This window comes from Doryrhamphus excisus, chromosome 21 (genome assembly GCF_030265055.1).
Source record: "Doryrhamphus excisus isolate RoL2022-K1 chromosome 21, RoL_Dexc_1.0, whole genome shotgun sequence".
NCBI lineage: Eukaryota > Metazoa > Chordata > Actinopteri > Syngnathiformes > Syngnathidae > Doryrhamphus > Doryrhamphus excisus.
Window position 1 is genome coordinate 1,572,046 of NC_080486.1, and position 22,686 is coordinate 1,594,731.

A 22,686-nucleotide genomic window follows, 5' to 3' on the forward strand; every position below is an offset into this window, starting at 1 on the left:
TGATATGAAATGTGTTTGCCTCACAACGCCTCTCCGGTTGTCACCGGTCATGTTTAGAAGGAAGAGTGAAGAGGAAGTGGAGCTTTGCAAACTGCACGTTGGCTTCCAATGAAGCTCGGTTGACATGTCAGCTTGCGTCTTAACTTTCCAGCACCTGACATAACAACCTTTCACCGAACTTGCATTTGACCTGCTGAGGTCAATTCTTAAAATTGTCTCTTAGTGAACTCTGCGGTGTTGAAGGCACTTTATATTCATCTCCAAACCGAAAGGGATAAAAGATGGTCTAGATACATGTCATGGTTTACACAATCCTACCTAGAGTCGGCAACGTGACATCAGGAAGTTCCTATTTCCAAACAAAATCACGATATGGGAGATCAACGTGACAAGTGTTTTTGGTTTATTGAAACATCAGATGACTAATTCAGTAGCGTGTCAAGAAAATAAGCATGCGTTTGTTATTGACCAATCAAGATCAAGATAAATACTGAATAGGCCTACAGGATCTTAAGACTGCGCAATCAAACAGATGTAAATGTGAATTTTTTTTTTTTGCTATATAATGAGTCTTCTCTCCGGTTTCTGTTTCCAACCGCCATGACCGTAAGCACCACCACAGCGGTATGTTGGTTACCGTCTGGTTAGGTTTCTTTCACTGCTGCAGCAACAAATCTTATCAGCCTTCCCGCTTGTCAGTGACTTCACTCATTAATAATACACACGCAAGCACGACAATAAGCCTCCACAAAAGTGCAACGACCCGTCGGAGTGACGCATCCGCGCTCCATTTGTCCTCCATCCAGTAGGAAGGAAGCGCTCCCCTTTTGAGATACGGAACTGGGCAGTTGCTGCACATTTGAACAAAACAGGAAATTTCTCGTTTCCTCTGCTGCTTTTCGCAAGACCTAGCATCTCTTTTACTTCTGCATGTGTTCACTCAAGAAGGCGCACACAACCGCACACGTGAACACAGCCACAATTTTTACATGGCCGCACCAAGATGGTCTTGGTTTGAACCGCACGCATTCCGCTGTGATAGTACATGACATTAGTGTGAATGGAGAGTTGCAAATGAGGACTATGTATATGACTTTACACTACTAGGTTGCTTGGTGCTACAACAGTGCAAACCATTTCCACATATCTCAAATGTCATCTTGGGAAATTAGTCAGATTTGAACATTTTTTATGATTTTCTGGATGATCAATAAGTTTGTTTGACTGCGCATTCACAACAAAGACCGTTTAAGAAAAAGTTTATTCTTGACATTCACAGTTTGATTTTTCAGTGTCCAAAATAGAACAGTTTTATGTATGTATATCTTGTAGAGGCGTCCAAACAGAAATCCATGTTCTTTTATTACTACAGTAGAACCTTGGTTAGCCTGTTTTCCAGTTTACCTTGGTTAGCATACAATATGGCGCCATCTTGATTAATTAATTTAGCAATAATTTAGCTTTGGACACACCTGCTTTAGCACATCAATAGGATGTAGGCTTGAAACATTTCTTTTTGATGGACGTGTGTATCACTTTGGGCTTCAGTGTAAGGTAGACAATCACTAAAATGCCCACCAAAGAAACACAAATGGAAGCAAAAAGGACAATGTACCAAAATATCGATTCCCCTTTTTCCTCTTGACAGACAAACAACCTGGAATGGAGGATGCTGCGTGTTTGGAAGAGATCTGTACACTCCATGTCCGACTGTCCGACCACACGGATCGTCTTTGCTGTTTCGAATGTCCGAAACCATTCTGTCTGGCAGCAGTTGAATGGATTTCCTGTGAGGAAAACCGTGTGAAGTTTTATAGCTAATGTGTTGGCCTGAGTTGAGGGAATAGTGGTCAGTTCGTTGTCCCTCAAATCAAGCAGTTTTAGCTCCAGATTTAAGACCGATGCTGGAAGACGCGTGAGAGAATTGCGTGAAATATTCAGAGACTCCAGATGATGAAAATCGGAGAAGTCGAAGTCCCCGATGTGTGTGTTTCCCAAACCTAAGTGCTGTAATGTGCTGCTCAGACTTTGTATTGATCGTTGGCCACTTAGCCTCGGATTGTCAGATAGGTCTAAATGTGTGAGAGGCAGGTCAGAGAATGCAGTCGGTGGAATCATTCCAAGGTTGCATCCCTTGAGATAAAGCTGCCTTAGGGACCTGGTGGTTTTCCAGTCCATTCCGGAGTCTGTGCTGGCCTCGGCTTCCTCGGGAAGACAGACGCCTAAGTCGTTGTAACTCAGGTCCACAGATCGAAGGCTTGGCAATGCTAATAATAGTCCGGAAGATAAACAGCCAAGATCATTGAGGCTGAGGTTGAGGTATGCCAGCTTGCCAAGCGTTCCCAGTGTAGCGTCATCTGCTACAATCTCCTTCAGCCTGTTGTTGCTAACATCCAACTCGTACAAGCTGCCAGAGAACTGCTCCAGAGTCAGATTCAAGCTTTCTAGACAGTTGGTGCACAGCCGGAGCCGAGACAGCGACGGCATTTTCCGGATGAATCCCGACGGGAAATACCGGAGCTGATTTCCTCGCAGGTCCAACGTCTCAAGCGAGGAGACGTCACCGTGAAGGTTGTCGTCCCACAGCTTGGCCGTTACATTTGTAGTGTTTCTCCTCAGGTTGTAGAAGTCGACTGTTGCGGGAAAGGTGACGTTGTCCTCCAGGCGCTCGTAGAAACTCACACTGTTGTAGGACAGGTAAAGATTCCGTAAGCGGCTGGTGCTGGGTAAGAACGGGAAGAACAACAGTTTGTTGTCCGACAGATCAAGCGTCTCTATTTGGAAGGTGTCGTTGACGTCCTCCCGGGAGATGAACCACTCCAGGAAGTTGTGGCTGGCGTTGAGGACCACCAGCTGAGTCATGTGGAAGTCAGTCAAGCAAGGCAGATAATTGAGCGCCAAGTTGAGGCGCTGTAGTTTAGGAGTGCTTTCAAAGGCGTTGTCGATCTCAAACAGGAGGTTCCTCTGCAGGTCCAGCTCTTTGAGCAGGTGCAGATCCCCGAATGAGCTTTCGTCTATGCGTCGCAAGAGGTTTCCGGAGAGATTTAGGTACTCTAGGGTTGTTAGATTTTGAAGGACGATGGCAGCCGTTACTTCATCCAGCATATTCTCTGAAAGATCTAAAAATCTGAGTTTGGGTAGCGTCTTTAGAGCATTGCCGGTTTCTTGGTAGCTAACATAGAGATTATTATTGGCAAAATTCAGATTCATTAACAATTTGGAGTGATGAAAGACGTTGGACTCGACTTTCTCCAGATGATTGCAGGCTAAAGTGAGGGTGGTGAGTGAGGGGTATCGGAGGCAGCCGTCCTGTAGTGTCTTAATGAGGTTAGCATTGAGCTGGAGCTCCTCAGTGCTGCCTGGTAGTCCCGCAGGGATAGACGTGAGGTTGCTATTGTTGCAGAGAGCTGATCTTTGTGTCTGCGGAGAGCGCATAAGATACATTTAGGCTGGCTTGTGTCAGTTTTGGGCAGAACACAAATCCACAAAATTTTGTATAAATGTGTAAATATTTACTGGTATGTATATATCTAATATCTTTCAGTAATATAATTTTGGACACCCCGGTGGACAGTTTATAGCCCACAGAGTAGTTGCCATCTTACCAGCCGGCACGGGCGCTGCTGTGGATGACCTGAGGTTGGTGTTGGGACGGTCCACAGGGATAGTAGCAACAGCACGCCGCTCAGTGAAGCGCTGTGAACTGACATTTTAACATCCCCGCTGTTGAGGGAAAAGAGACGAGGACATTAGTTGGTTGTTCTGGAGTTGCGGCCTGTATTTATCATCTGATGTCAAATTGGTTTATAGTAGTTGATGCAGTTTGAAGTCGAAAAAATGTTTTTCATACTTTGTGAAGGCATTTTTGTCGTTTTGTTTTTATGTTTTTTGATGAGCCAACATGGTATGCGGTAGTATCAGCACAAACGCACTCCAGTTAAATGTACTGATTAATATTAACGTGAATGCTCTGTAATGTCCTTTAAGTTAATGTAAATAATATATATATATATATATATATATATATACACAATATTGTAATTGATATATTATAATACTTTTGTTCATATATTACACAGTCCTTTTAAGGTGTGTCTAATTAGAAAATATATAACCATGTATAGAAATATATATTAGCATTTTCTTGTAGATTATGTCTTTCAATTTCAGATGATAAACATAAGAGTGATTTACACATTTTAATTTACATTTATGTAAAGTTTTTAAAGTTGCGTCAACATGTAAAGATGCATGTATTAGCATTTTCTTGTCGTTTATATTTTGTCTTTCACTTACAGATGACCAACTAAACATAAGTGATATACAGATACATCTCAATACATTAGAATATAAGTTCCTAATAAAGTGTTATTCATAAATACATTTCATATTTGGATTTATGTGTAAGCTAGTCTTTTAAGGCATCTGATAGTATACTGTATTTAAGTCAGTAGATCAGTTTAAAATGAAAGTGACGACTGCACACAGTGATATATTTCCAGAATGTATTTCTTGAAATACACATCTTACAAAATGTTGTAAAATATTGTAAACTACAACTTTTTTGTGTCATGAATATAGGAAGACAAGTCCGCATGCATTGGTGCAGAGTGCATCAACTTACAGCGGCGGTTAGGTGTGGATTCCCCAAGCCACTGACGCCTGCTCCCACGACCATGTCACCGCCTGGCTTGCTCTCCGCCGCCGCCGTCGTCGTGTGTGTTCTCATGTGTGAAGTTCATGTGCCATCCTCCGACCCAAGCATTGACACCTCTCTCTTACTATTCACAGAAGCAGGCAGCCAACGGAAACTGAGTCACATGGACCGGAGCTGCAATCAGAGAGAGGTTCTCAAGCTCAAGGGTGGGGGCCACAGGAAGGCAAGTTGCTCAACTTTTTTCTTCTTCTTCTTCCCCTCCCTCACTGTGGCACAGGCGTTAAATCGATGTTAGTGGGTTGAGAGCACAACTGCCACCGCAAAAACCCTGACGGAACACTCCCTTCACACTCTTGGCCTGCTGTGATCAGCAGACGTACCGGAGAGGAAACCAGTCAACATACACACCCTTCCTGCCCACTTTGTGGCCCTCTGCTGCAATCATCTGAGTGATAGATCAGTTATAGCGAATCCTTTCAATGCAGATTATGGGGCGACGTAGGGAATTAGAAAGCTGATTAATATTCATCTTGTTGATGTTCTTAGAGTCATAGTTTAAAGCTGTTTGTCCTAAGTATACACCCCTTTGGGGCAAGAAATAAAGTGGGGAGGTCGGTAAGATACCATGGAAGCCATTTTTTGCAACATAGATTTGTATTAATGTTGTCCTCTATGGGTGGTGGGAGTCACATAAATGATTACCCAGCATATCTTGTGGGTTAAACAGCAAGGAATAATATTGTTTTGCATATATACTGTATATGCATTTGGATATTTTGTACTCCAAATCAACAGGTACACATGGTCAAATCCTAATTTGTTTTACTCCTTCTTACCTCCAAGTGTGCACAAACTGCAGTTAAATTAAAAAAAAGTAGATCTAAACATTGGTTATCTGTACAATACCAATTTCATTGTGTATGGGAGCCGGTGAAATAGCAATTACAGTGCGCAATCAAACCTTGTGCATGGAATATGACTCTCCAGCACCATTCTTTGCTGAGCTTCGGGGATTAAGGCTGTGATGAGGAACAGCCAAATATGTAAATGTGAGGCCTATTTTTGAGAGCTGTGGAGGCGGCCTCGTAGTCGCTATAGTAGGGAGGATGTGGGGCATTTTCTTGATTGCTTTTTAAATACCGCACAGTAATCCTCTAAGAGAATGTTTGTGAAATAGTTTTGTTACAGCATAGAAAACCCGTTTATGAGTATAGTAAGTATTTCGACATGAAACAACATTCCTATAGTCAGCTTTACACTCCTATTACCCAATATAGCAACTATATATATATGACAACTAATATAACATAATAAGACGTAAATAAGACTCACGTTGCTGTGTGTTGCTGTGAATGACTTTGTCCCGGTGCTAGGGGAGCTGGGGGCGGGCAGGAAGTGACGCCATGGGTTCATAGGTCTTCAGAATGTCTTGTCCAATCGTCCGTTTTTTATCGCAGGCGTGACCGCAATAAATGATTTAGGTTAGAGCACAGAAACCTGTTTATTACTTTCTAAATCTGGTTTAGAGCCATCTAGATATGAAATAACACCCCTATGGTCACCTTTAGACTCCTAGTTTTCATTGTTTACTATGAAAATTCAAACTTGCACTGCAGGGAGTGTGATTTATTATTTTATTTATCCTTTTTTGACTAATAATTGTATGAGCGACAGGTGTGTCGTGGGCTGCTGTTCAGAGTTGTTGTCAACACTAGGAAGCGTTGACAATTGTTCATGTTGTGTTGTCTTTTGCAAATAAAAGGCAGACAATCAAAAGCCATCCCGTCGCTGTGTTATTCAGCCACTGGGATAGCTAGCAAAAAAAACAGTGACAGGAGTGAAGCCACAAAATACAAAGCGTAAAGTGTACTACAAGCATAGTAATAAACACAGGAATACTACATGGACAGCATCAAAACTGAGCATCATTATCTTTGTAATGGCAGTATGAGTATGGAAGAGCAGACGTGTATGGTATCTGCAGAGCATTACTGCACTGACCTCTTGTGGACAGTGTGCAAATCGATGCTTTAGCATCACGTGACATCATGAGTGACACCATGTAATATCTTTATTTCCCAGCTATAAACCGTACAGCAGCTGTAGTACCATGGATAAAACCCACAAATAAATAGTATAGTGAAATAGTACAGTAGCACATTAAAAGGGACACACGTTACACATATACCTTTCCACCATTATATTATTGGATGCATTGATGGCAGATTTTAACAGCACTTCTCTGCTTAGTTCATGAGTCGGGTGACAGCATCATACATCATAAATCATAGTCCTGGGTGTTTGGTGAATTCATACACGGTTGCCACAGTTTAGACAATTTAGTTTGGCTTTCAAGCAGAATTCGGACTTTTAGATGTTTGGAGCCCCGTCATTTAAAAATGGTGTCAACTGCAAAAGTGTCGCTGTGTCTTTTGACACAGAAGTTAAAACGCAGTCCGACTTCACGGTACAAAAACTGCAAGCGCTGCTCGCGGTCCACAATCTTCAACCGTCCAGTGGTTTCCCCAAGTACACCATGGTGACCTCCGTGTTGCCGTACACCGCCGAGACGGCGGGGAACAGGCAGGCTTTGGGCAATCCCCTAAAGGCGACGCCAAGGAACTCGAAACCCCTCTCAAACGCTAACGTCTTGTCGTCCATGTCGAGAATCACTCGTATCCGCTCTCCGATCTATGGAAAGCAGAGTGTTAGAATGCAGAACATATTACATTGTCACTTGCTCCCAAAGTGAGTAGCTATAGTCCGTGCCAGGGTCAAATTGTCACCATCAATGTAAGCAACATTTTTAGCTACCATACAAGCGTAAGAAGACGTTAACCCTTGTTAATGGTCGTGTCCGTCATTTGATTACTTGTTGCCTCTTCACAGAAACCGATCACATACATTGTCACAGCAGCCATGTTGTGTTTAGTAGCCAGGACAGACACCCGTGTTCCCGCTTTCTTCACCACATGACCATTTGCGGTTCTGTGGTCGTCATCGTGTTTTTCCTGGTGCATGTAATAAAAGATGAGTCAGGTACTTTTAATGTAATGGCTGGGTGCTGCAATTAATGATTTTCTTAGTCGATTAATCCCAAGCTTGCTGTTTTGATTAATCAAGTCAGTTGGGCCAAGACGGTCCAAATGTTCACACATTTGAGAGGCTGAAATCAGAGGATACTTAAAATACGATTAACTGAATACCAAGATTGTAGTTATTTATTGGAAGATTGATTAATCGTTGATTAATTGTTTTCCCTCTTTTTGGTGACAATGCACAGGAAACGGTGACCTACGGACCAGTCACGGCGCCTACCTGATATTTGGGTGCATTGTTGCACTGCGGGAAGTTCCCGTTCACCTCGCCGTTGTGCAGCAAGTTGTTGTCCACCAGGTTCCAACCCCAGCTCTGGTCATCGCTGCCCAGCAGGGCCACGTAGCCTTGACACTGCATGGACGCCCGCTTGGTGGCGATGCCGATCACCGCCACTGTCCCCAGGGGGCCTTCCCACCAAATCTCCCAGGCGTGGCGCCCCTCTGAAAAGCCGATCTTGCCCCGGGCGCCGTCTGTGCTTTGGGCAATGGGGTTGCGGTGCAGGGTGAACCCGTTCTTCTTCACGTACACATTGCGGGAGCAGTCATGGGAGCTCAGTGCATGTTGGTAAGATTTGAGCTGCAGGGAAGTAATTACAGTAAGTAAAATACAGATTACAGTTGTAATAATTTATGTATTATATTATATTCATGTTGGTAGGCCGAACACACTCCTGTGGGTGTTTCTGTACCCCAAATTCCAGTTAGTCAACAACCTCATCATAGTTCCTACACCATTCCACCAGACTCCCGTTTAAGAATGTACATTTTTAACACAAACACACAATCCTACATTGTTTTGGTGCAGTTATGCCCACGCAATGCCTTAGGTCATGTGCAGGTGCACAGTATACACATAGCCGGGGTGTTGGAACGTTCAACCCACCTTGCCCTTGTATGTAGGGAGGTTGCACAGGATGTCAGACCGCAGAGCCTCGTCGCTCAGCGATCGGGCGCACAGGCTGCGCCACACCTCGCTGTTTTCATCCGCCAGAATGTTGCTCCAGTGCCAGCACACCAACGCGCACCGCGTCAAATCGGCGAGCTCCAAATAGGAAAAGATGTGCTCCAGCACCCGAGCGGGTAGCCTCCCCGCCACCCCTGCTCCCGCCCCGGACGCCGCAGCGTAGAGAGGGCCGCCGGCGGAGCTGCAGCTAGCTCCCGCTGCTGCTGCTGCTGCGCCCGAAAAAGAGGAGCCTCCACCGGCCGCCCCCGACATAATAGCGTGTGGAAAAGGTTACCTAACACATTCGAATGAGACCGAATTATAAGTGAAATGTGGACATTTTGTTGGTGGCACTGTGGAACCACAACAGTATGGATTCCCCCTTCCCACCAGCTTCCCACTTCGACGGCTGGGGGCGTGAAGGTCCTGGAGAGCAAAACAATTAAATGAATAATAGTACACAACTCGAGTGTCTAGTCGAATTAGACATTTTTCTCGTTTATAGTACAATAAGTGTGTGCTCGATTTATGTTGGTTAAGCGGTTAAACAAGAGTATGTCACTGCCGAAATCGAATATGTTCTTTATGGTCTGCCAGGACCTTAGAGATGACGTCACAGCATACCCGGTGGCATTCATTGCAGTCAGTTGGGGTGGACGATACTGCAGATGTTGGTAGCGATACGATACCAAGTCAATGGAGGGCAGATACTGATGCTAATCATTTTTAGGTTATTTTAGGTTGTTGAAGGCTGTTGTGAGTTTACGTTTTAATTTGTCGATAAAATTCTAGGCAAAAAACGTTATTTGTAAACAATTTAATAATACTTCATATAAATAGAATGTAAGCCAATGTAACAATATAGCAAAACATGTCGTAGTGATGATACAGTAGTTGAGAAGAATTTATCTACCCACTACATCTAGCATCCCTGTTTATATTTAGTTTCATCGCCGCACTCATTTTCTACCATCTTTTTTTTCCTGTCTAGTGATTGTTCGTGATCACGTGACGTGATGCGGAAGTGACGCGGGGCACTCAAAAGAGTTCAGCATCTGGGAGCAAAAACACCAGCTAGCTTATTTTTATTTGCAGAGAAGCGGACTCTAACAAGGCAATAACACCAACCAGTAAGTCATCGTCCTTAATTGAAGCGTTTCAGGATTGCGTTGCGATGTCTGCCATGTTGGGACAGGCGTTGGTGCAGGACACAGCTGTCCGGCTGTCTCCTCGGCTGCGGCCTGGCGGCGGGCTGGCTCCATCTGTCCAGAGGTTGTTGGGGTTTTGTTTTTTTTAGGCAGGTGCTTTAGCATGGTGACCTGTAACATGCTATGTTATCGGCAGTACGGTAACATTTCTACATGCTGTATGTTGAGCAGCTAATTAGGCTGACGGGTTAAGTAAGCTAGCTAATGATAACAAAGCATCGCGACGTTCACCTTCGCACACCTTTTCCAACATTCCTCCACTCCATGATGGCATCCTCAGCTCCACTGGGGGGCACCTCCAACATCTAATATCGCACACCAACCTTCAATCTCTTGTCATATTTTCAGTAAATAACCTCGAATTAACTTCTTGATCATTTTAATCAGAATTCAGTCTGTAATCGGCTGCAATGTGATGCAAAATGGTGTGCCCGGTTTGAGAAAATTATGAAACATTTCATCCGGAGTCACATTGTACCACGTTGTGTCCTCCATATATGAAAACTGTATATAGTTATATTTCCACAACTGCGTACGATGTAATCATTTTTGGGCGCCCATCTTCCTTTCAGCCTGTGTGCAACGCGCCCCGGCTGCCACTAGAGGGCAGAGCTGACGTGATGTTTTGGATTAGAACGTAATGAAGACGTGAGCTCATCCTCTGTGCTAGAGGTGATACTACGAATGTTGGTATCGATCCGATACTAAGGGGATCCGGGGAATTATCGCAGATACCGATAGTTTTAACGCATCATGGTATGACTTTGTGAACAATATGAAACATTATGCTTCCATGAGACAGAGGATACAAGGCAGTGGATTCCTGAGAGCAAAAAAGAAAAGCAAGTGTTTAAAAAAACAATTCTATCATTGCAGCACTCACGATTAGGCAGCCATAATGAATCCGGTATACAGCCCTGCACCAACAGGGGTCCCCTTCACCAATCCGAAGGGTATAGGCTATCCAGGTATGTTCATCCATGAATTGTCCTAAATAACCCGCCGTGTGAAAATATTGAATAATTTTTTCCACACTTGCTTTGTCAGCTGGATTCCCTGTTGGCTACACTGCAGCAGCCCCAGCGTACACTCCAAGTGTCTATCCAGGAGCAAATCCAGCCTTCTCAAGTGGTAAGATGGTGTGTTTGGGTCGTGCAGGAATGGATGTATGTGGTGACTCTCTCTTATGATGTATAGGTTACGCCCCTGGTACTCCCTTCAAAATGTCCTGTTCTCCCAACTCTGGGACCGTACCGCCATACTCGTCCTCCACCAACCCTTACCCGGCCGCCGTCTACCCTGTCAGGAGCACCTACCCCCAACATAACCCTTATGCGCAGGTCAGTGTCGCTTTAATAAAGGACGTTTTGGTGAAGAAAAAGTAAAAGTTTTTTTGCTTGCAGGCGCTGATCCCGTCACAGCAGCAAGGTACTTATTTCACACAGCCGCTGTATGCGGCGCCGCCTCACGTGATCCATCACACGACAGTGGTTCAGCCCAACGGGATGCCCGCTGCCATGTATGCCCCGCCCATCCCTCCGCCCCGTAACAACGGGGTCACCATGGGGATGGTTGCCGGCACCACCATGGCCATGTCAGCTGGTGGGTAGAATACAGCTAGCATCAAACATGTCTGAAATGGTTGATCATATTAGCCTTTTTAAACGATAATGGTGGAGGGGGTGTGATAAAAATTCAGAAGTGCTGTTTTAAGAAGCTTGGTGGTCATAATATCCAATTTCAAAAATCAATACTGTGCTGAATTATATAAATGTTCTCTTTGTGTGTCAGGAACGTTGCTGTCAACTCCGTCACCGGCGCCGGCCGCTCTCGCCCCCCACCCCGTTACCATGCCCACATATCGGCCCGCTGGCACGCACAGCTACAGCTACGTGCCCCCGCAGTGGTGAACACAAGGCTGAGTGAGTATGCACTAAAGTGCACATACATCTAGTGTCTTCATTTGTCATTATTTGGTGTGTGTGTGTGTGTGTGTGTGTCTCTCTCTGTCTCTACAGGCGAGGCAGGAGGCGCTATAGATATGCATTCACACTCCAGCGGCGGACCTGCTCTGCCGGCGTCTGCAACCTGTTTGTCTTTTCCAGCATAATGTGAATCTCAAACCATGTAGGTCCATTTGGGAGGGGGGGCAAGGGTAGGGACGGGTCGTCATCCCCGTGTTTTAATGGAATTAGGTTGCATTCCACGCCACACCCCTGCCTGTATGTCACACACGGAACGGCCTAAAAGCCTCCATGCAATTGTTTATGCAGTTTTTTTTCTAGCTTCAACTAGCTCGTGGTGAAAACGGGAGGTGTGGAGTAGTTTATTTCCTCACCAGCCCATCCTACCCCCCACCCCTCTGGTTTCTGTTCTGTTTTGGAGATGCATCCGATGTTGAATGCATGTTGTATATGTAGATGTATGAAGGTAATGCTAGCTCAATCTACCTGCTGTGACTAGATGCAAAATCCTACGGACGAAACTAGGGATGGGCATTATCACGAATGAACTCCAAAATTGATCGATTTTTTGGAATGGATAGTAGATTCGATGTATAACAGTTAGCTGCGCAGTACTGGGGTGCAACCAGTAGAGGCACTGTTGGCTCACTTTCAGCTAGCATCAACTAGAGCCCAATGTCCTCTGCTGAGGAATAACTCCTCCCTGCAACATTATTCTTATCCATATACCGCATATTTAAAAGTATTAATAAAAATATATATCATATCTAATGGACCGTTCTGACATTGAGTGGAATGCCCATCTCTAAAAGAACACATCCAAAGGAAGTCAAAAGTAATAAATTTCCAATGCTGACTCACCTACTGTGAAAGATGTTCATGCAAAAAAAAAAAAGTGCAGAACCAATCGTTCTGTTTTCAAGGCTTTGTGTTTTACTAAGTGAAGCTTGTTTATTTGACTTAAATCTGATTTTTCATGCAGTGTATGAAATGTGTTTTACCGGTTGCGTATTCTAGGAAAAAGATTGTGGCCATTCCAACACGTAATAATAATTCAAAGAGCCTAAGAATGCTACCATAATGTGCATAGAATTGTCTCATGAATGAATTTGTCCTTAAGTAGGTCTGATGCACTACTCCACCGCTAACTACCTTCAAGTTAAGATGAAATATTCATGTTAAACTCCATTTGTGACTAGCACTACTGATGGAAGGCACTTATTCAAAGCAGTTTTGCAATGATACCTGACCTTTATGTTGACATTGCTTCCAGTTGTAGCATCGGGTTCTAGGCTGACCCGTCAGAATCACTGTCTCAGACTTGCTTTTATGATGTCGCCTCAGTCACTTGAGCTCAATAATCTGTTTTGTACATGTTATTTTTTGTGGTTTTGGTTCTTGTTTTGTATTTTAATGAAAGCGCAAAAATAAAAACAAATATAACACTCAAATGTTTGCCATTGATGTCATTTTATTTCGCTCAAAGCACTTTCATAAGTTCATCTGGTGGTGCTTATAATTATATAATGGGAATGTATCCCCCAAAGAACAATTATTTCTAACAAGGTCTACTGTCACGGCCGTAAACCACGCCTACAACTCGCTAACATCCGGGTTTTGCCTCACTTCCTGTTCGTCACTCATTTTCCTTCCCAACCCCGGAACATATCTCTCTATGGCAACACATGCGCAAATATAACATATAATACCCCTAAGAGTCATTACAATACATTGTAACATTGTTTTCTGAATGTAAAAACTACAGCAGACCAAAACAGACTTTTAAAAACTAACCCAGGTGCCCCCACCCACCAAATGACGTCCTTGATGAAGTTATTTTCACTCTGTCCACTAAGTGGCAGTATGCCGCTGATGAATGTCAGCTGCTCTTGAAATACAGAAAGAAGGAAAACGTACTTACCCAACATGCATTGTGGCGCGCGAATTTGGAAGGTATGTGAAAAGAATAATCATTTGGGGACATTTGTTAGAAATGCTAAGAACGCCGAATACCAGCAGCTTTGTACTTCGTTGTAAGTCGTTATCAAAGTTTTACTTGGATGTTGTAGCTCTTTGTTTTGTAAGTGCCTGACTACAAATGATTGTGTTCGACATGGCGTTATTATAGATAGTTTATTTTCTGTTCTCTCGTCGTGTTCGATGATGCTAGCCAGGTATCGTGACATTTTAGCTAGCTTGCTGCTCTTCAGGCTTAAAGTGACACTATTAGCAGGAATGAATTGCACGTGTGAAAAAGAATCTATCGAATTATTTGTTGACATAAAATTGTTCCACTGATGGATCATCCTGACACGCAGGATGACTGAGGTTGACAGGATGAGCAACCTCACCAGCACACCCAAACCAGCCGACTCTTTTCACACTTTATGGAAGCAACTTTGGGATTGTCATCAAACTGGACTGCAAGGTAAGACATCTATGACAGGTGCTATTCAACAATTTGGTTCTTATGCATTTTCTGGTCTACACTAAATGTTTGTTTTTGTTCGCAGAACTTGAAGAGAAAGTCTGCAAGTTGAAAAAGGAGCGCTACCTGTGAGTATTGAAGTAGTCCAGCTTAAGTCAATCTGTCGAATGTCCGATGTACATCACCCTAACTGACTGTATTTGTCTGTCACAGAGATGCACAGAAGCTTGAAGTATTTTACACTCGTAACAAAGAGCTGAAGGCACAAAACAAAGCTCTGCAGGATGCTATTAGTCTCTTGGAGGAAAGGTAACACTTCCGAGATGTCGAATCATGTTTGTTTTTGTTTCAATGAGAAATACGAAAACATTCAGATACATGTGACACAAGTGTAATGTGAATGTAAAGATCTTGAAAGATTTTCACTGTTACCAGACTCCGAGCAGGAGAATGTGATCGCTGTTCAATCTTGGAAGAAAACTTAAAGAGTAGTCAAACTCAACATGAGCAGATTATCATCAAGCTAAGTGAGTGTGACGTATACACTACGGTATATTAGGGGTGTCACAAGATCTCCCGGGGTCCAAACATCATGAAACACAAGGCCTGGCATGATAATGCATTTATTACTCACAATAAATAAAAACAAACTTTGCTTATTTTGCCGGCCTCAGTATATTGCCATGTGCATGTGTCTGCTAGCATACACACAGTGCAGAGGAGTCTAACAAAGTAGATTGTAATATATTGTCATATAGTTTGGATATTTATTTAAAAGTAATGTTCAAATCTTGTGACCTGAGTGTCTTGTGACATCCCTACTGTATATACACTGTTATTGCTTGCCATCAATATGTATAGGCACTAAAATATTTTAGTTTATTGTCTGATTTTATTGATACAGAGCATGAAAGAAAATGCCTTGCGGATGAAAATGACAAACTATACGCTGAACTGCAGAAGTTCAAAAGTGGGTGAGTGTGTTTTTCCTGTTTCCCTGCATCATTTCACGACACTGAGAAGAATTGTGTTGGCACGCCTGGTCAACAAAACCGTGATCTCCCCTGATGGAGCACTACGTATTTTATATGGGGGTGTGATATTCCATGTCATTGTCAGCGGCGAGCAAGAAGACGGCATCATCCCAGACTCGCCGGTTCTTCCCAGCTCGTTTCCTCTGGCCAAAAAACTGAAGAAACGTAAAAACCCCGACAAGAGCAAACATGTTCACTATGCAGAAGAGCCTTCGTTTATGTTAAATAAGTCGCTTTTCAAAGGTGGGTGGAGGTCAGTACGTCCATAATGGACTGGGATGGACAAATGGGCTGAAGTCTTTGTGGCATCGTTTGTTTGTATTTTTAGATGTAAATAATGAATTGGTTCGTCCGCCAAGAGCAGAGGTGCTTGTTCCCAACACGTGTGAAATGGAGACATCCCTGATTGGCGGTAAGATATTACATCAGCCGTTTCACTATCCTGGTGAGATTTGAATTGATTTGTTTATATTATATTATATTGTAGAACCCCAGCTAATGATGATATTTTGACTTTATACTCCTGTAATTACAGCTGTTTTTTTCTTTCAAATTTTCATATATTGACTTTAACCTCTGAATATTATTTATGTCAGATGTGGAAGAGAACGGGGGGGAAGTGATAGCAGAAACATGTGCCCTTGAACTGGTCAACACATGTCGCATGGTGAGATGCCTTCATGCACCAGGATTATTGGCTTGCATCTCTCATCCCTGATGAGATTTTACATTTTGTCAGAAAACTCCAGAAGCTGCAAGTCAGCGAAACGCCTCCAAATCTTCTCGGTTGTATGATGTTCGTCTCAAGTAAGGACAAGATGACTTAAGATGCACACCGCGCTGTACTGTGTCTATCATTTTAACGACTTTCCAAACCAGGCCTCATCGCAAAGCCTTGTCATCCACGCCCATCCCAAGCCCGGACTCCACCACGGAGAAGTCGCCATCTCTTCTACTTCACGGGGACAGGCTGACCAAAGACGACTCTACCTGCAAAGGGAAATGGAAGACGGACGATGGCGAACCAAAGGGACACATGCCCGAAGCGGCGCTGATGAAACCAACCTGCAGAACAGTAAGCACGCCCAGCTTCAAACAGCCACCTGACAGCAAGCTTTGTATTTATTTAGCTAGTCTCCTCATCCACACCCTATTCTCTTGGCCTTCTGGGACAAGGGATGAAAAGCTTGTCCCACCTTTTGGGTGGTCCTTGAACACACCATCTAACTTTGTCCCAATACTATACTGTATTTTCCCCTTTTTCTTTCACCTCATATTTGGTTGCAAATGCTGACACTCTCTGGAAAACCAAAGTCCAGACTGGTACTGGTTGGATGGTGGCTCTGTATTCATTTAGTGCTTTTAATTTGATGTTGTTCCTGTCTAAGTTTTACACAATACAATTACATCACTGTCATATACTGGTATTGAATAAAACAAATTTCAATCCAATGTAAAAGGTTGAAACTCCAAGTGTTGACTGTGGAAGTCCAGTTTTCAAGAAGCCGAACTCAAAACTGTTGGAGCAGAGAGGAAGCCACCTTCAAGGTCACAACGCTGCACCCAGACAAGCTCATCCATGTGATGGTGAGATCACTCGGCAGCTGTTCTCTCCTCAGGACCGTGTAGTTCTGTTTGGATCATACCACACTGTTGTTTGCAGAGAGTACACAAAGGGTGGAGAACATGTGGAGCATTGACCCTGCGCTCAACTTTTCCTTGTACGACAGTGAGCGAGGAGCAGATAAGGTACAGTCACATGACCTGCTCTTGTTAGGCTACACTAGGATTAGTCGTAATTATGTCATTGATTGCTGTTCATTTAGTTTTTCACTGGTTTGGTAGGAAAAGTGTCTTACGCCTGCTGTTTGTATCAAAGCTTGAAGAACACGGGGAACTTCTTGACAGTGACTGCACTTGGATCAGTCACAGTCTGCTCCAAGGTCGACAGGAAAGTGACCAGGATGAAGAACACGGTGTCTCTGGTGAGTTTCCTGTCAAAGTGCGCTGTCTGAAAACCTGACTTATTTTTCTTGGCCCTTCGGAAGGAATCGGCGAGAAGGCAAACGACAGTCTGGATGGAATGTTTGACACCACTGGTCACGAGGAGTATGTATCTTATAACGACTCTCACGGTGCCAGTCAGCCCAGTGAGGATATGAAGCAAGAGGAGCAACAGGAAGATGGTACACATTGTTAAAGCATACAGTTCCACTCACCTCAACGTTCTACTAGCATTGGGTTTTGTGTGACTCCATTAAGTATAGGTTTCAATGAAGATGCTCGATATTGACTTTTTAATGATATAGTCCAGTACTTCATTACCCATAAACTGATACTGGCAGCCGATCTTCCCTGAACCTGTCAGGTCACATTCTGTATAATGAATGAACCATTGATGCCGCTTTGACTGTGATGTCACTGGATACATTTCACAAAATATGGCAAATACTTCAATATGCAACATCTCTAGTCATTGGAAAAATGTTTTTCTCGGATACCTTTATTTTGTTAGATGCCGTCTGACAAACGCTCAGCGTTTTATTATGAATGCCGGAAGTATGCCGTTTTAGTGTTTGGGCTAGTAAGATAGCTACGTGATGACAATAAGTACCTTTTAGCTCAAGACCCTCGGTTGTACATACTTGGTCTTGAAACTTTCACCACCGCGGACATGCTAACTGAGAGAAGAAGCTTGTTGCGACTAAAAGTGGCGATTTTAAAACGTGGCTAGTGTTGAACCAATTGGTCGGGCAGGGTATTGGCCACCACCAGAGGGCGCCAGATTATCCGACGTCCATAGTTTATATTTGTAGTTATAGCTGAAATGAGCCCATTACAACTGACTATATCAAATACTGAATGTAGCTTCTCCCTTATCCAGTTCTGCAGGTGTACCTAATGTGTGATGACAAATTTAAAACAGTGTCTTCTCTTCCAGAAGAACAAGAGCCTTCTGAAAACCATCCATGGCACAAAGAAAAGTGAGGAAACGTACTCTCTCAAGTTCCACCTTGTTTCCTTACATGTTTTTGTTACATTTTTGTTGTACTGCTGAGTATCTCTGATAGATGAACCTTTCCAATGAAACAAACCAAAGTTCCTTTTTGTGTATGGGTTAGACATCCGACGTTTGCGCACGTGGCAGTGGTTCGCAAGAAAGACGAGAGGAGAAAACTGAAGGGCACCACCTGCAAAGAATGTGAAGTTGTAAGCCCGTTCCTCAGCAAGCAGCTTTTTATCCTGTTCATTCGAGTACTAACAAGCTGCTCTTCTCCCAGTACTACGCCCATCTCCCGGAGGAGGAGAAAGAGAAGAAGCTGTCGGAATGCTCTCGACACCGCCATCGCTTCATTCCTCCCAGCACGCCGGAACATTTCTGGGAAGTGGGATTCCCGTCCACACAGACGTGCATCGAAAGAGGTAACGGTCATCTGCTGTCCTTCCCGCCAGCCAACACATGTCCAACATCTTTGTGTGTTTGCAGGTTATATCAAGGAGGAGAAGACCCCTTCAACTCGTTTAAGAAGAAAACAGCCTTTCACCGCTCTCTTCTCCCCGAAGACGAGCCAGAAGGACATCAAGACACAAGCCAAGTTAGTGTGATCACCAAGGAACTCCATGAGAATCTTTTTGCTGCAGTGACCTCATTGTCCCTTTTAGATCGTTCCGATTTACTTTGCATGTAAGAGTGAAACATACTGAATAAAAAAAAACAACCTTAAGTCAATGAAGATTGCTAATTAATAATTTATATTGTTTGGAATTCAATCTAAGAGTAGAAAGTAGACAATATGTAAACATTTTATTTGGTCTGTAGCTTATGAAAGCTATGAAGAAAATATGAAAATACAGCATACATATTTAGAACAGTCGTTCAGGAAGTGCAAGTTGTTGGTCCATCCCCTTTTTTCTTTTCGCTTGGTTTTACTGCGTTTCTCTCTCAAAGTACACCAGCATCGCCTCGCTCACATGACTGACGGCCACGCTGCAACCAGACGCCGTCATCAATAACTCAAATCTACACCATTTTAAAGTGGGACTTATAGTCGGGGGTGTCAAATATCAAAGTGGCCCTTGCTGTGGCCTGTGATTTTTCACTATGCAATACAATGTTTGGACACCCCTGAGTTTAACAAAGATACCAAGAATGAATGATGGGGAAATGCAACTATTTGGTGACATAAATGACAGACAGCATGATATTTACTCACCAGATAATGGAGGGAGTGTTCAGGTCCATGTAGAAAATAAGCGGTGAAAGGAACATGGCAGTAACCTGGGACAATAAAAGACAACTACAACACTTACGATCCGTTTTACCTCCAATTCTCTCATGTTTGTGCAAATGAAGGCTTTACCTTTGACAAGAAAATCCACAGTGCGAGGTGCTGCAGGGACAATCCACTTTTTAGTTTGACTGATGCCAAGAGCAGCAAAAAGCCCAGCAAGGCACTGTGGAGTCACCAAGCAAGTCATCATTTCCCTCAATATTGCCTTATATCGGTGTATAAAAAAAAAAAACCTTCTCTAACTTGCATTTGTTGCATCGTAGGTGTAAATAGTGCTGAGTGGTTCACCTGGCACAGCAGCCACAGCTCAAAGCGTAGGACTGAAGAGAGGAGAACTCCAAGGCACTAGTGAGGTCACCTTGTGGAGGAACACAGGTCAGTTTCTCACAACGCAGGTACACGCCTCACGTTTCTATTATTCCATTCATTTTATTACAGCTTCCCAAGGGGAAACTGTAGCGATGACTACACCAGAATAGAAGTAGTAGCTGAAATGTGAAAGGTGTAATCTTGAGTAAAATAAGAGTTACTAATACATTTTCTATTAGCTAATTCTCACCTGTGGGGTGAGCAGCCATTGCCAGCAGCAGCACGCTGTAAAAGATGCATATTTCAGTCTCTAATGATCATCCTTAGGATATGACACCATCTTACCTGAACAGGTAGTTGACATATTGCTGCTCGATGTCACTACAACAACAAAAGAACGTTTTACTTTACCTGAATGAAAGGATGGAAAATGAAACGGTCTCACACTCACCTCAAGTTACTGGATTTGTAGTGGACTTGAAACACCCTGTAAGCGCCTGGGGGGGGTGCAACAATATCAATGCTCATCTCCCTGTGTGGGAATTACCCTTTGCAAACGTGAGCTGATAGAAAGACTTACCAACACAGACGAGATGAGCAACGGCCCACATGTACCCGCTCAGGTCAAACTACAAAATGGACACTTTGTTGATAAATGATCACATGGTGACGACGATACCCCCAACCGGCATTCATCAAAATATAAAAGAAAAAACGTCTTATTTATTCTAAGTCAGTAATGAGCAATGCTTGAAAGCAGCATAGTTGTGGTGCTGGTATCACAAGTATCTATTTCAGTATCGATCCGCACATAGTAAGCAGGTCATGTTTAAATGAAGGAAGGCCTGGTAGGTGTGGAACGTAACTCGGAAGGAAAAGTATGCAGTCTATTTACCTGTGGATCATAGGCAGGCAGGTTGATGGCTGAAAACAGCATGAGACAGACGCTGAAAGAGGGAGACGTAATGTTTATGAACTAAAGTCTCTGCTGTAAAACAGACAGAAAACAAAGCAAAACATAACAAAAAAACACACCTGATGAATTTCAACCACTCCATTTTCTGCAATTGGAGAAAGGACATTATCCATGAGTGATGAAGTTGCAGCCGCTAGGAAAACACAACTCTTACCTCTCTGTGAACAGCCTTGGAGATAGCGTAAGTCACAACATGAGAGGAGTTCTGCAGCGTGAAGAAGAAAGGAATCTCCTGCAGCAGGGAGAGGAAGTCACTAAATGCATCCCTACATTCAGAAGCTCCGTGATGGGACTCACTAGACGAGACAGAGCTCTGGAACCTGCGTAGATGTTTCCTACAAACAGGAGGGAGCCGGGGAACCAGGAGAGTGCAGCTGATCTGGAACGTAGGATTCAAATACGGTACGAGCTTTCCTGGATTGCGGGGCGGGGGCCCGGACATGATTGTTGTATACCTGGAGATACGCTTCATTTCCACCCAGCCCAGTTTGCCACAGAGGAGCAGCAGCACCGCGCCGATAAATGTCTGCCATCTGAGACATCATGTTAAGTCATATTACATTTTAGCACGCAATAAAAATGTCATTCACTTCTACCACTCACCCTTGGAATAAAGTCGGGTAGGTGAATTTCATAACAGTCAGGACAAACTGAAAGAAAAAAATGAGTCTGAATTACATTATTGGTGAAATCCATTTATAATATTTCAGTTCATTTCAGTAAAACAAAAAACTAACTGCATCTCCGCTTTGTACGGTGGCTGGGAAGTGCAAAACACTTAATGACCAAATATTTGACATTAATAAATAATATTAAATAATAATAAATATTCAGACATTTTCTTTTTGTAATGTAACTGGTTTCTCAAATTTTGACTTTCTTCCCCAAGCTAATTTTCCAAACCTAACAATGTTGTTTTTAGTTTCTCATAATATGCAGACCTTTAAAAAATATATATTGGCACTTTTTTCTCAGAATACAAGATTTTGTCAATATTTTGACTTTCTCCTAAAAAGAAATCCACAATTTCTGCTTTAATTTTGGAAAACTTTCTTCTGGTACCGCAGGTTGGACACCCCTGGATTAGATTGCCTCGGTGTACCTAATTAATTGTCCCAGGAGTGTATTTCCTGCCGTCATTTCCTACCAAAATAAGAGCTTTGCTGTCAGTCCGGTGTGACAGAAAACATTTGTTTTCAATTTGCTCAAATTATATAAAATCAAGCTAAATCGATTAATTGTACGTATGATTGGGGTTTTCTTACAAAATAAACACGTTTGAAAGCCCAGTTCTCTCCATCGGCGGATTACTAGGAAGTAAAAAAAAGTGTCGGTTGAGAACCTGGAGGGTGAAAAGTGAAATAGTGTGCACTGAATGTTGCTTAAAACAGATAGTATATTAGCGATTAATTTAAAACAAACTTGACATGAGCACTCACCTTATTCGTGAAATACGAAACAACGAAAAAGAAGCTAAAGGCGAGGCCAGTGAAATTCCGTTTCCACTGCATGTCGACGTGCTGAAACGCAGCATGACTCCGGCAGTGTAACTATTCCAATGTTAGGATGTAGCCTGTTTGTAAACTACACACATTTTGGCATCGGAAACTTCCCATTTCCTGGCGCATTCAACTGACACGTCAAGTCGTTGGGGCAGAGCGATACAAATATCGATACCATGGACAGTATCCGTATGGAACGATAGAAATGTGCACTTCTCCTGGACTCTAAACATATAGATAGAATGTGATTAAAACGCAATAAGAAAAAAATGCTT

At 43.2% G+C, this 22,686-nt stretch overlaps 5 protein-coding genes across 9 annotated transcripts; 2 read left to right on the top strand and 3 right to left on the bottom strand.

The window, feature by feature from the left end:
* Nucleotides 1-25: 25 nt before the first annotated feature.
* nrros (negative regulator of reactive oxygen species) lies at nt 26-6,038 on the bottom strand. Its single transcript, XM_058060254.1, has 4 exons — nt 5,990-6,038; nt 4,625-4,831; nt 3,606-3,723; nt 26-3,420 (listed from the first exon to the last, which is right to left on the bottom strand). The coding sequence occupies exons 3-4, from the start codon at nt 3,708-3,710 to the stop codon at nt 1,486-1,488; spliced, it is 2,040 nt and encodes a 679-aa protein (XP_057916237.1). The 5' UTR covers nt 3,711-3,723; nt 4,625-4,831; nt 5,990-6,038; the 3' UTR covers nt 26-1,485.
* Nucleotides 6,039-6,277: 239 nt separating this feature from the next.
* On the bottom strand, nt 6,278-9,276 carry fbxo45 (F-box protein 45). The gene is made up of 3 exons (XM_058060256.1): nt 8,639-9,276; nt 7,976-8,332; nt 6,278-7,348 (listed from the first exon to the last, which is right to left on the bottom strand). The coding sequence occupies exons 1-3, from the start codon at nt 8,969-8,971 to the stop codon at nt 7,163-7,165; spliced, it is 876 nt and encodes a 291-aa protein (XP_057916239.1). The 5' UTR covers nt 8,972-9,276; the 3' UTR covers nt 6,278-7,162.
* Nucleotides 9,277-9,668: 392 nt separating this feature from the next.
* Nucleotides 9,669-13,312, top strand: fam168b (family with sequence similarity 168 member B). The gene is made up of 7 exons (XM_058060257.1): nt 9,669-9,828; nt 10,783-10,874; nt 10,954-11,037; nt 11,104-11,246; nt 11,310-11,508; nt 11,698-11,828; nt 11,925-13,312. The coding sequence occupies exons 2-6, from the start codon at nt 10,805-10,807 to the stop codon at nt 11,814-11,816; spliced, it is 615 nt and encodes a 204-aa protein (XP_057916240.1). The 5' UTR covers nt 9,669-9,828; nt 10,783-10,804; the 3' UTR covers nt 11,817-11,828; nt 11,925-13,312.
* Nucleotides 13,313-13,702: 390 nt separating this feature from the next.
* Nucleotides 13,703-21,684, top strand: rbbp8 (retinoblastoma binding protein 8). Of its 5 annotated transcripts, XM_058059511.1 has the most exons (21): nt 13,703-13,823; nt 14,189-14,298; nt 14,384-14,426; nt 14,512-14,607; nt 14,734-14,825; nt 15,203-15,272; nt 15,418-15,575; nt 15,661-15,744; nt 15,929-15,999; nt 16,072-16,139; nt 16,212-16,407; nt 16,793-16,919; nt 16,996-17,081; nt 17,212-17,317; nt 17,381-17,518; nt 18,217-18,316; nt 18,455-18,542; nt 18,614-18,755; nt 18,820-18,928; nt 19,888-19,999; nt 21,078-21,684. In XM_058059511.1, exons 1-20 carry the CDS (start codon nt 13,747-13,749, stop codon nt 19,895-19,897), a joined length of 1,971 nt encoding a protein of 656 aa, XP_057915494.1. In that variant the 5' UTR covers nt 13,703-13,746; the 3' UTR covers nt 19,898-19,999; nt 21,078-21,684. The 5 variants fall into 5 exon arrangements, with proteins under 5 accessions (XP_057915494.1, XP_057915492.1, XP_057915496.1 ...); XM_058059509.1 differs by lacking the exons at nt 19,888-19,999; nt 21,078-21,684 and having other exon boundaries at nt 18,820-19,202; XM_058059513.1 differs by lacking the exons at nt 19,888-19,999; nt 21,078-21,684 and having other exon boundaries at nt 18,277-18,316; nt 18,820-19,199.
* LOC131108518 (transmembrane protein 241) lies at nt 19,112-22,643 on the bottom strand. Its single transcript, XM_058059515.1, has 15 exons — nt 22,349-22,643; nt 21,513-21,559; nt 21,365-21,442; nt 21,207-21,288; nt 21,064-21,141; nt 20,969-20,994; nt 20,829-20,880; nt 20,514-20,562; nt 20,385-20,430; nt 20,279-20,314; nt 20,184-20,218; nt 19,913-19,982; nt 19,694-19,787; nt 19,547-19,611; nt 19,112-19,320 (listed from the first exon to the last, which is right to left on the bottom strand). Exons 1-15 carry the CDS (start codon nt 22,418-22,420, stop codon nt 19,260-19,262), a joined length of 891 nt encoding a protein of 296 aa, XP_057915498.1. The 5' UTR covers nt 22,421-22,643; the 3' UTR covers nt 19,112-19,259.
* Nucleotides 22,644-22,686: the final 43 nt, after the last annotated feature.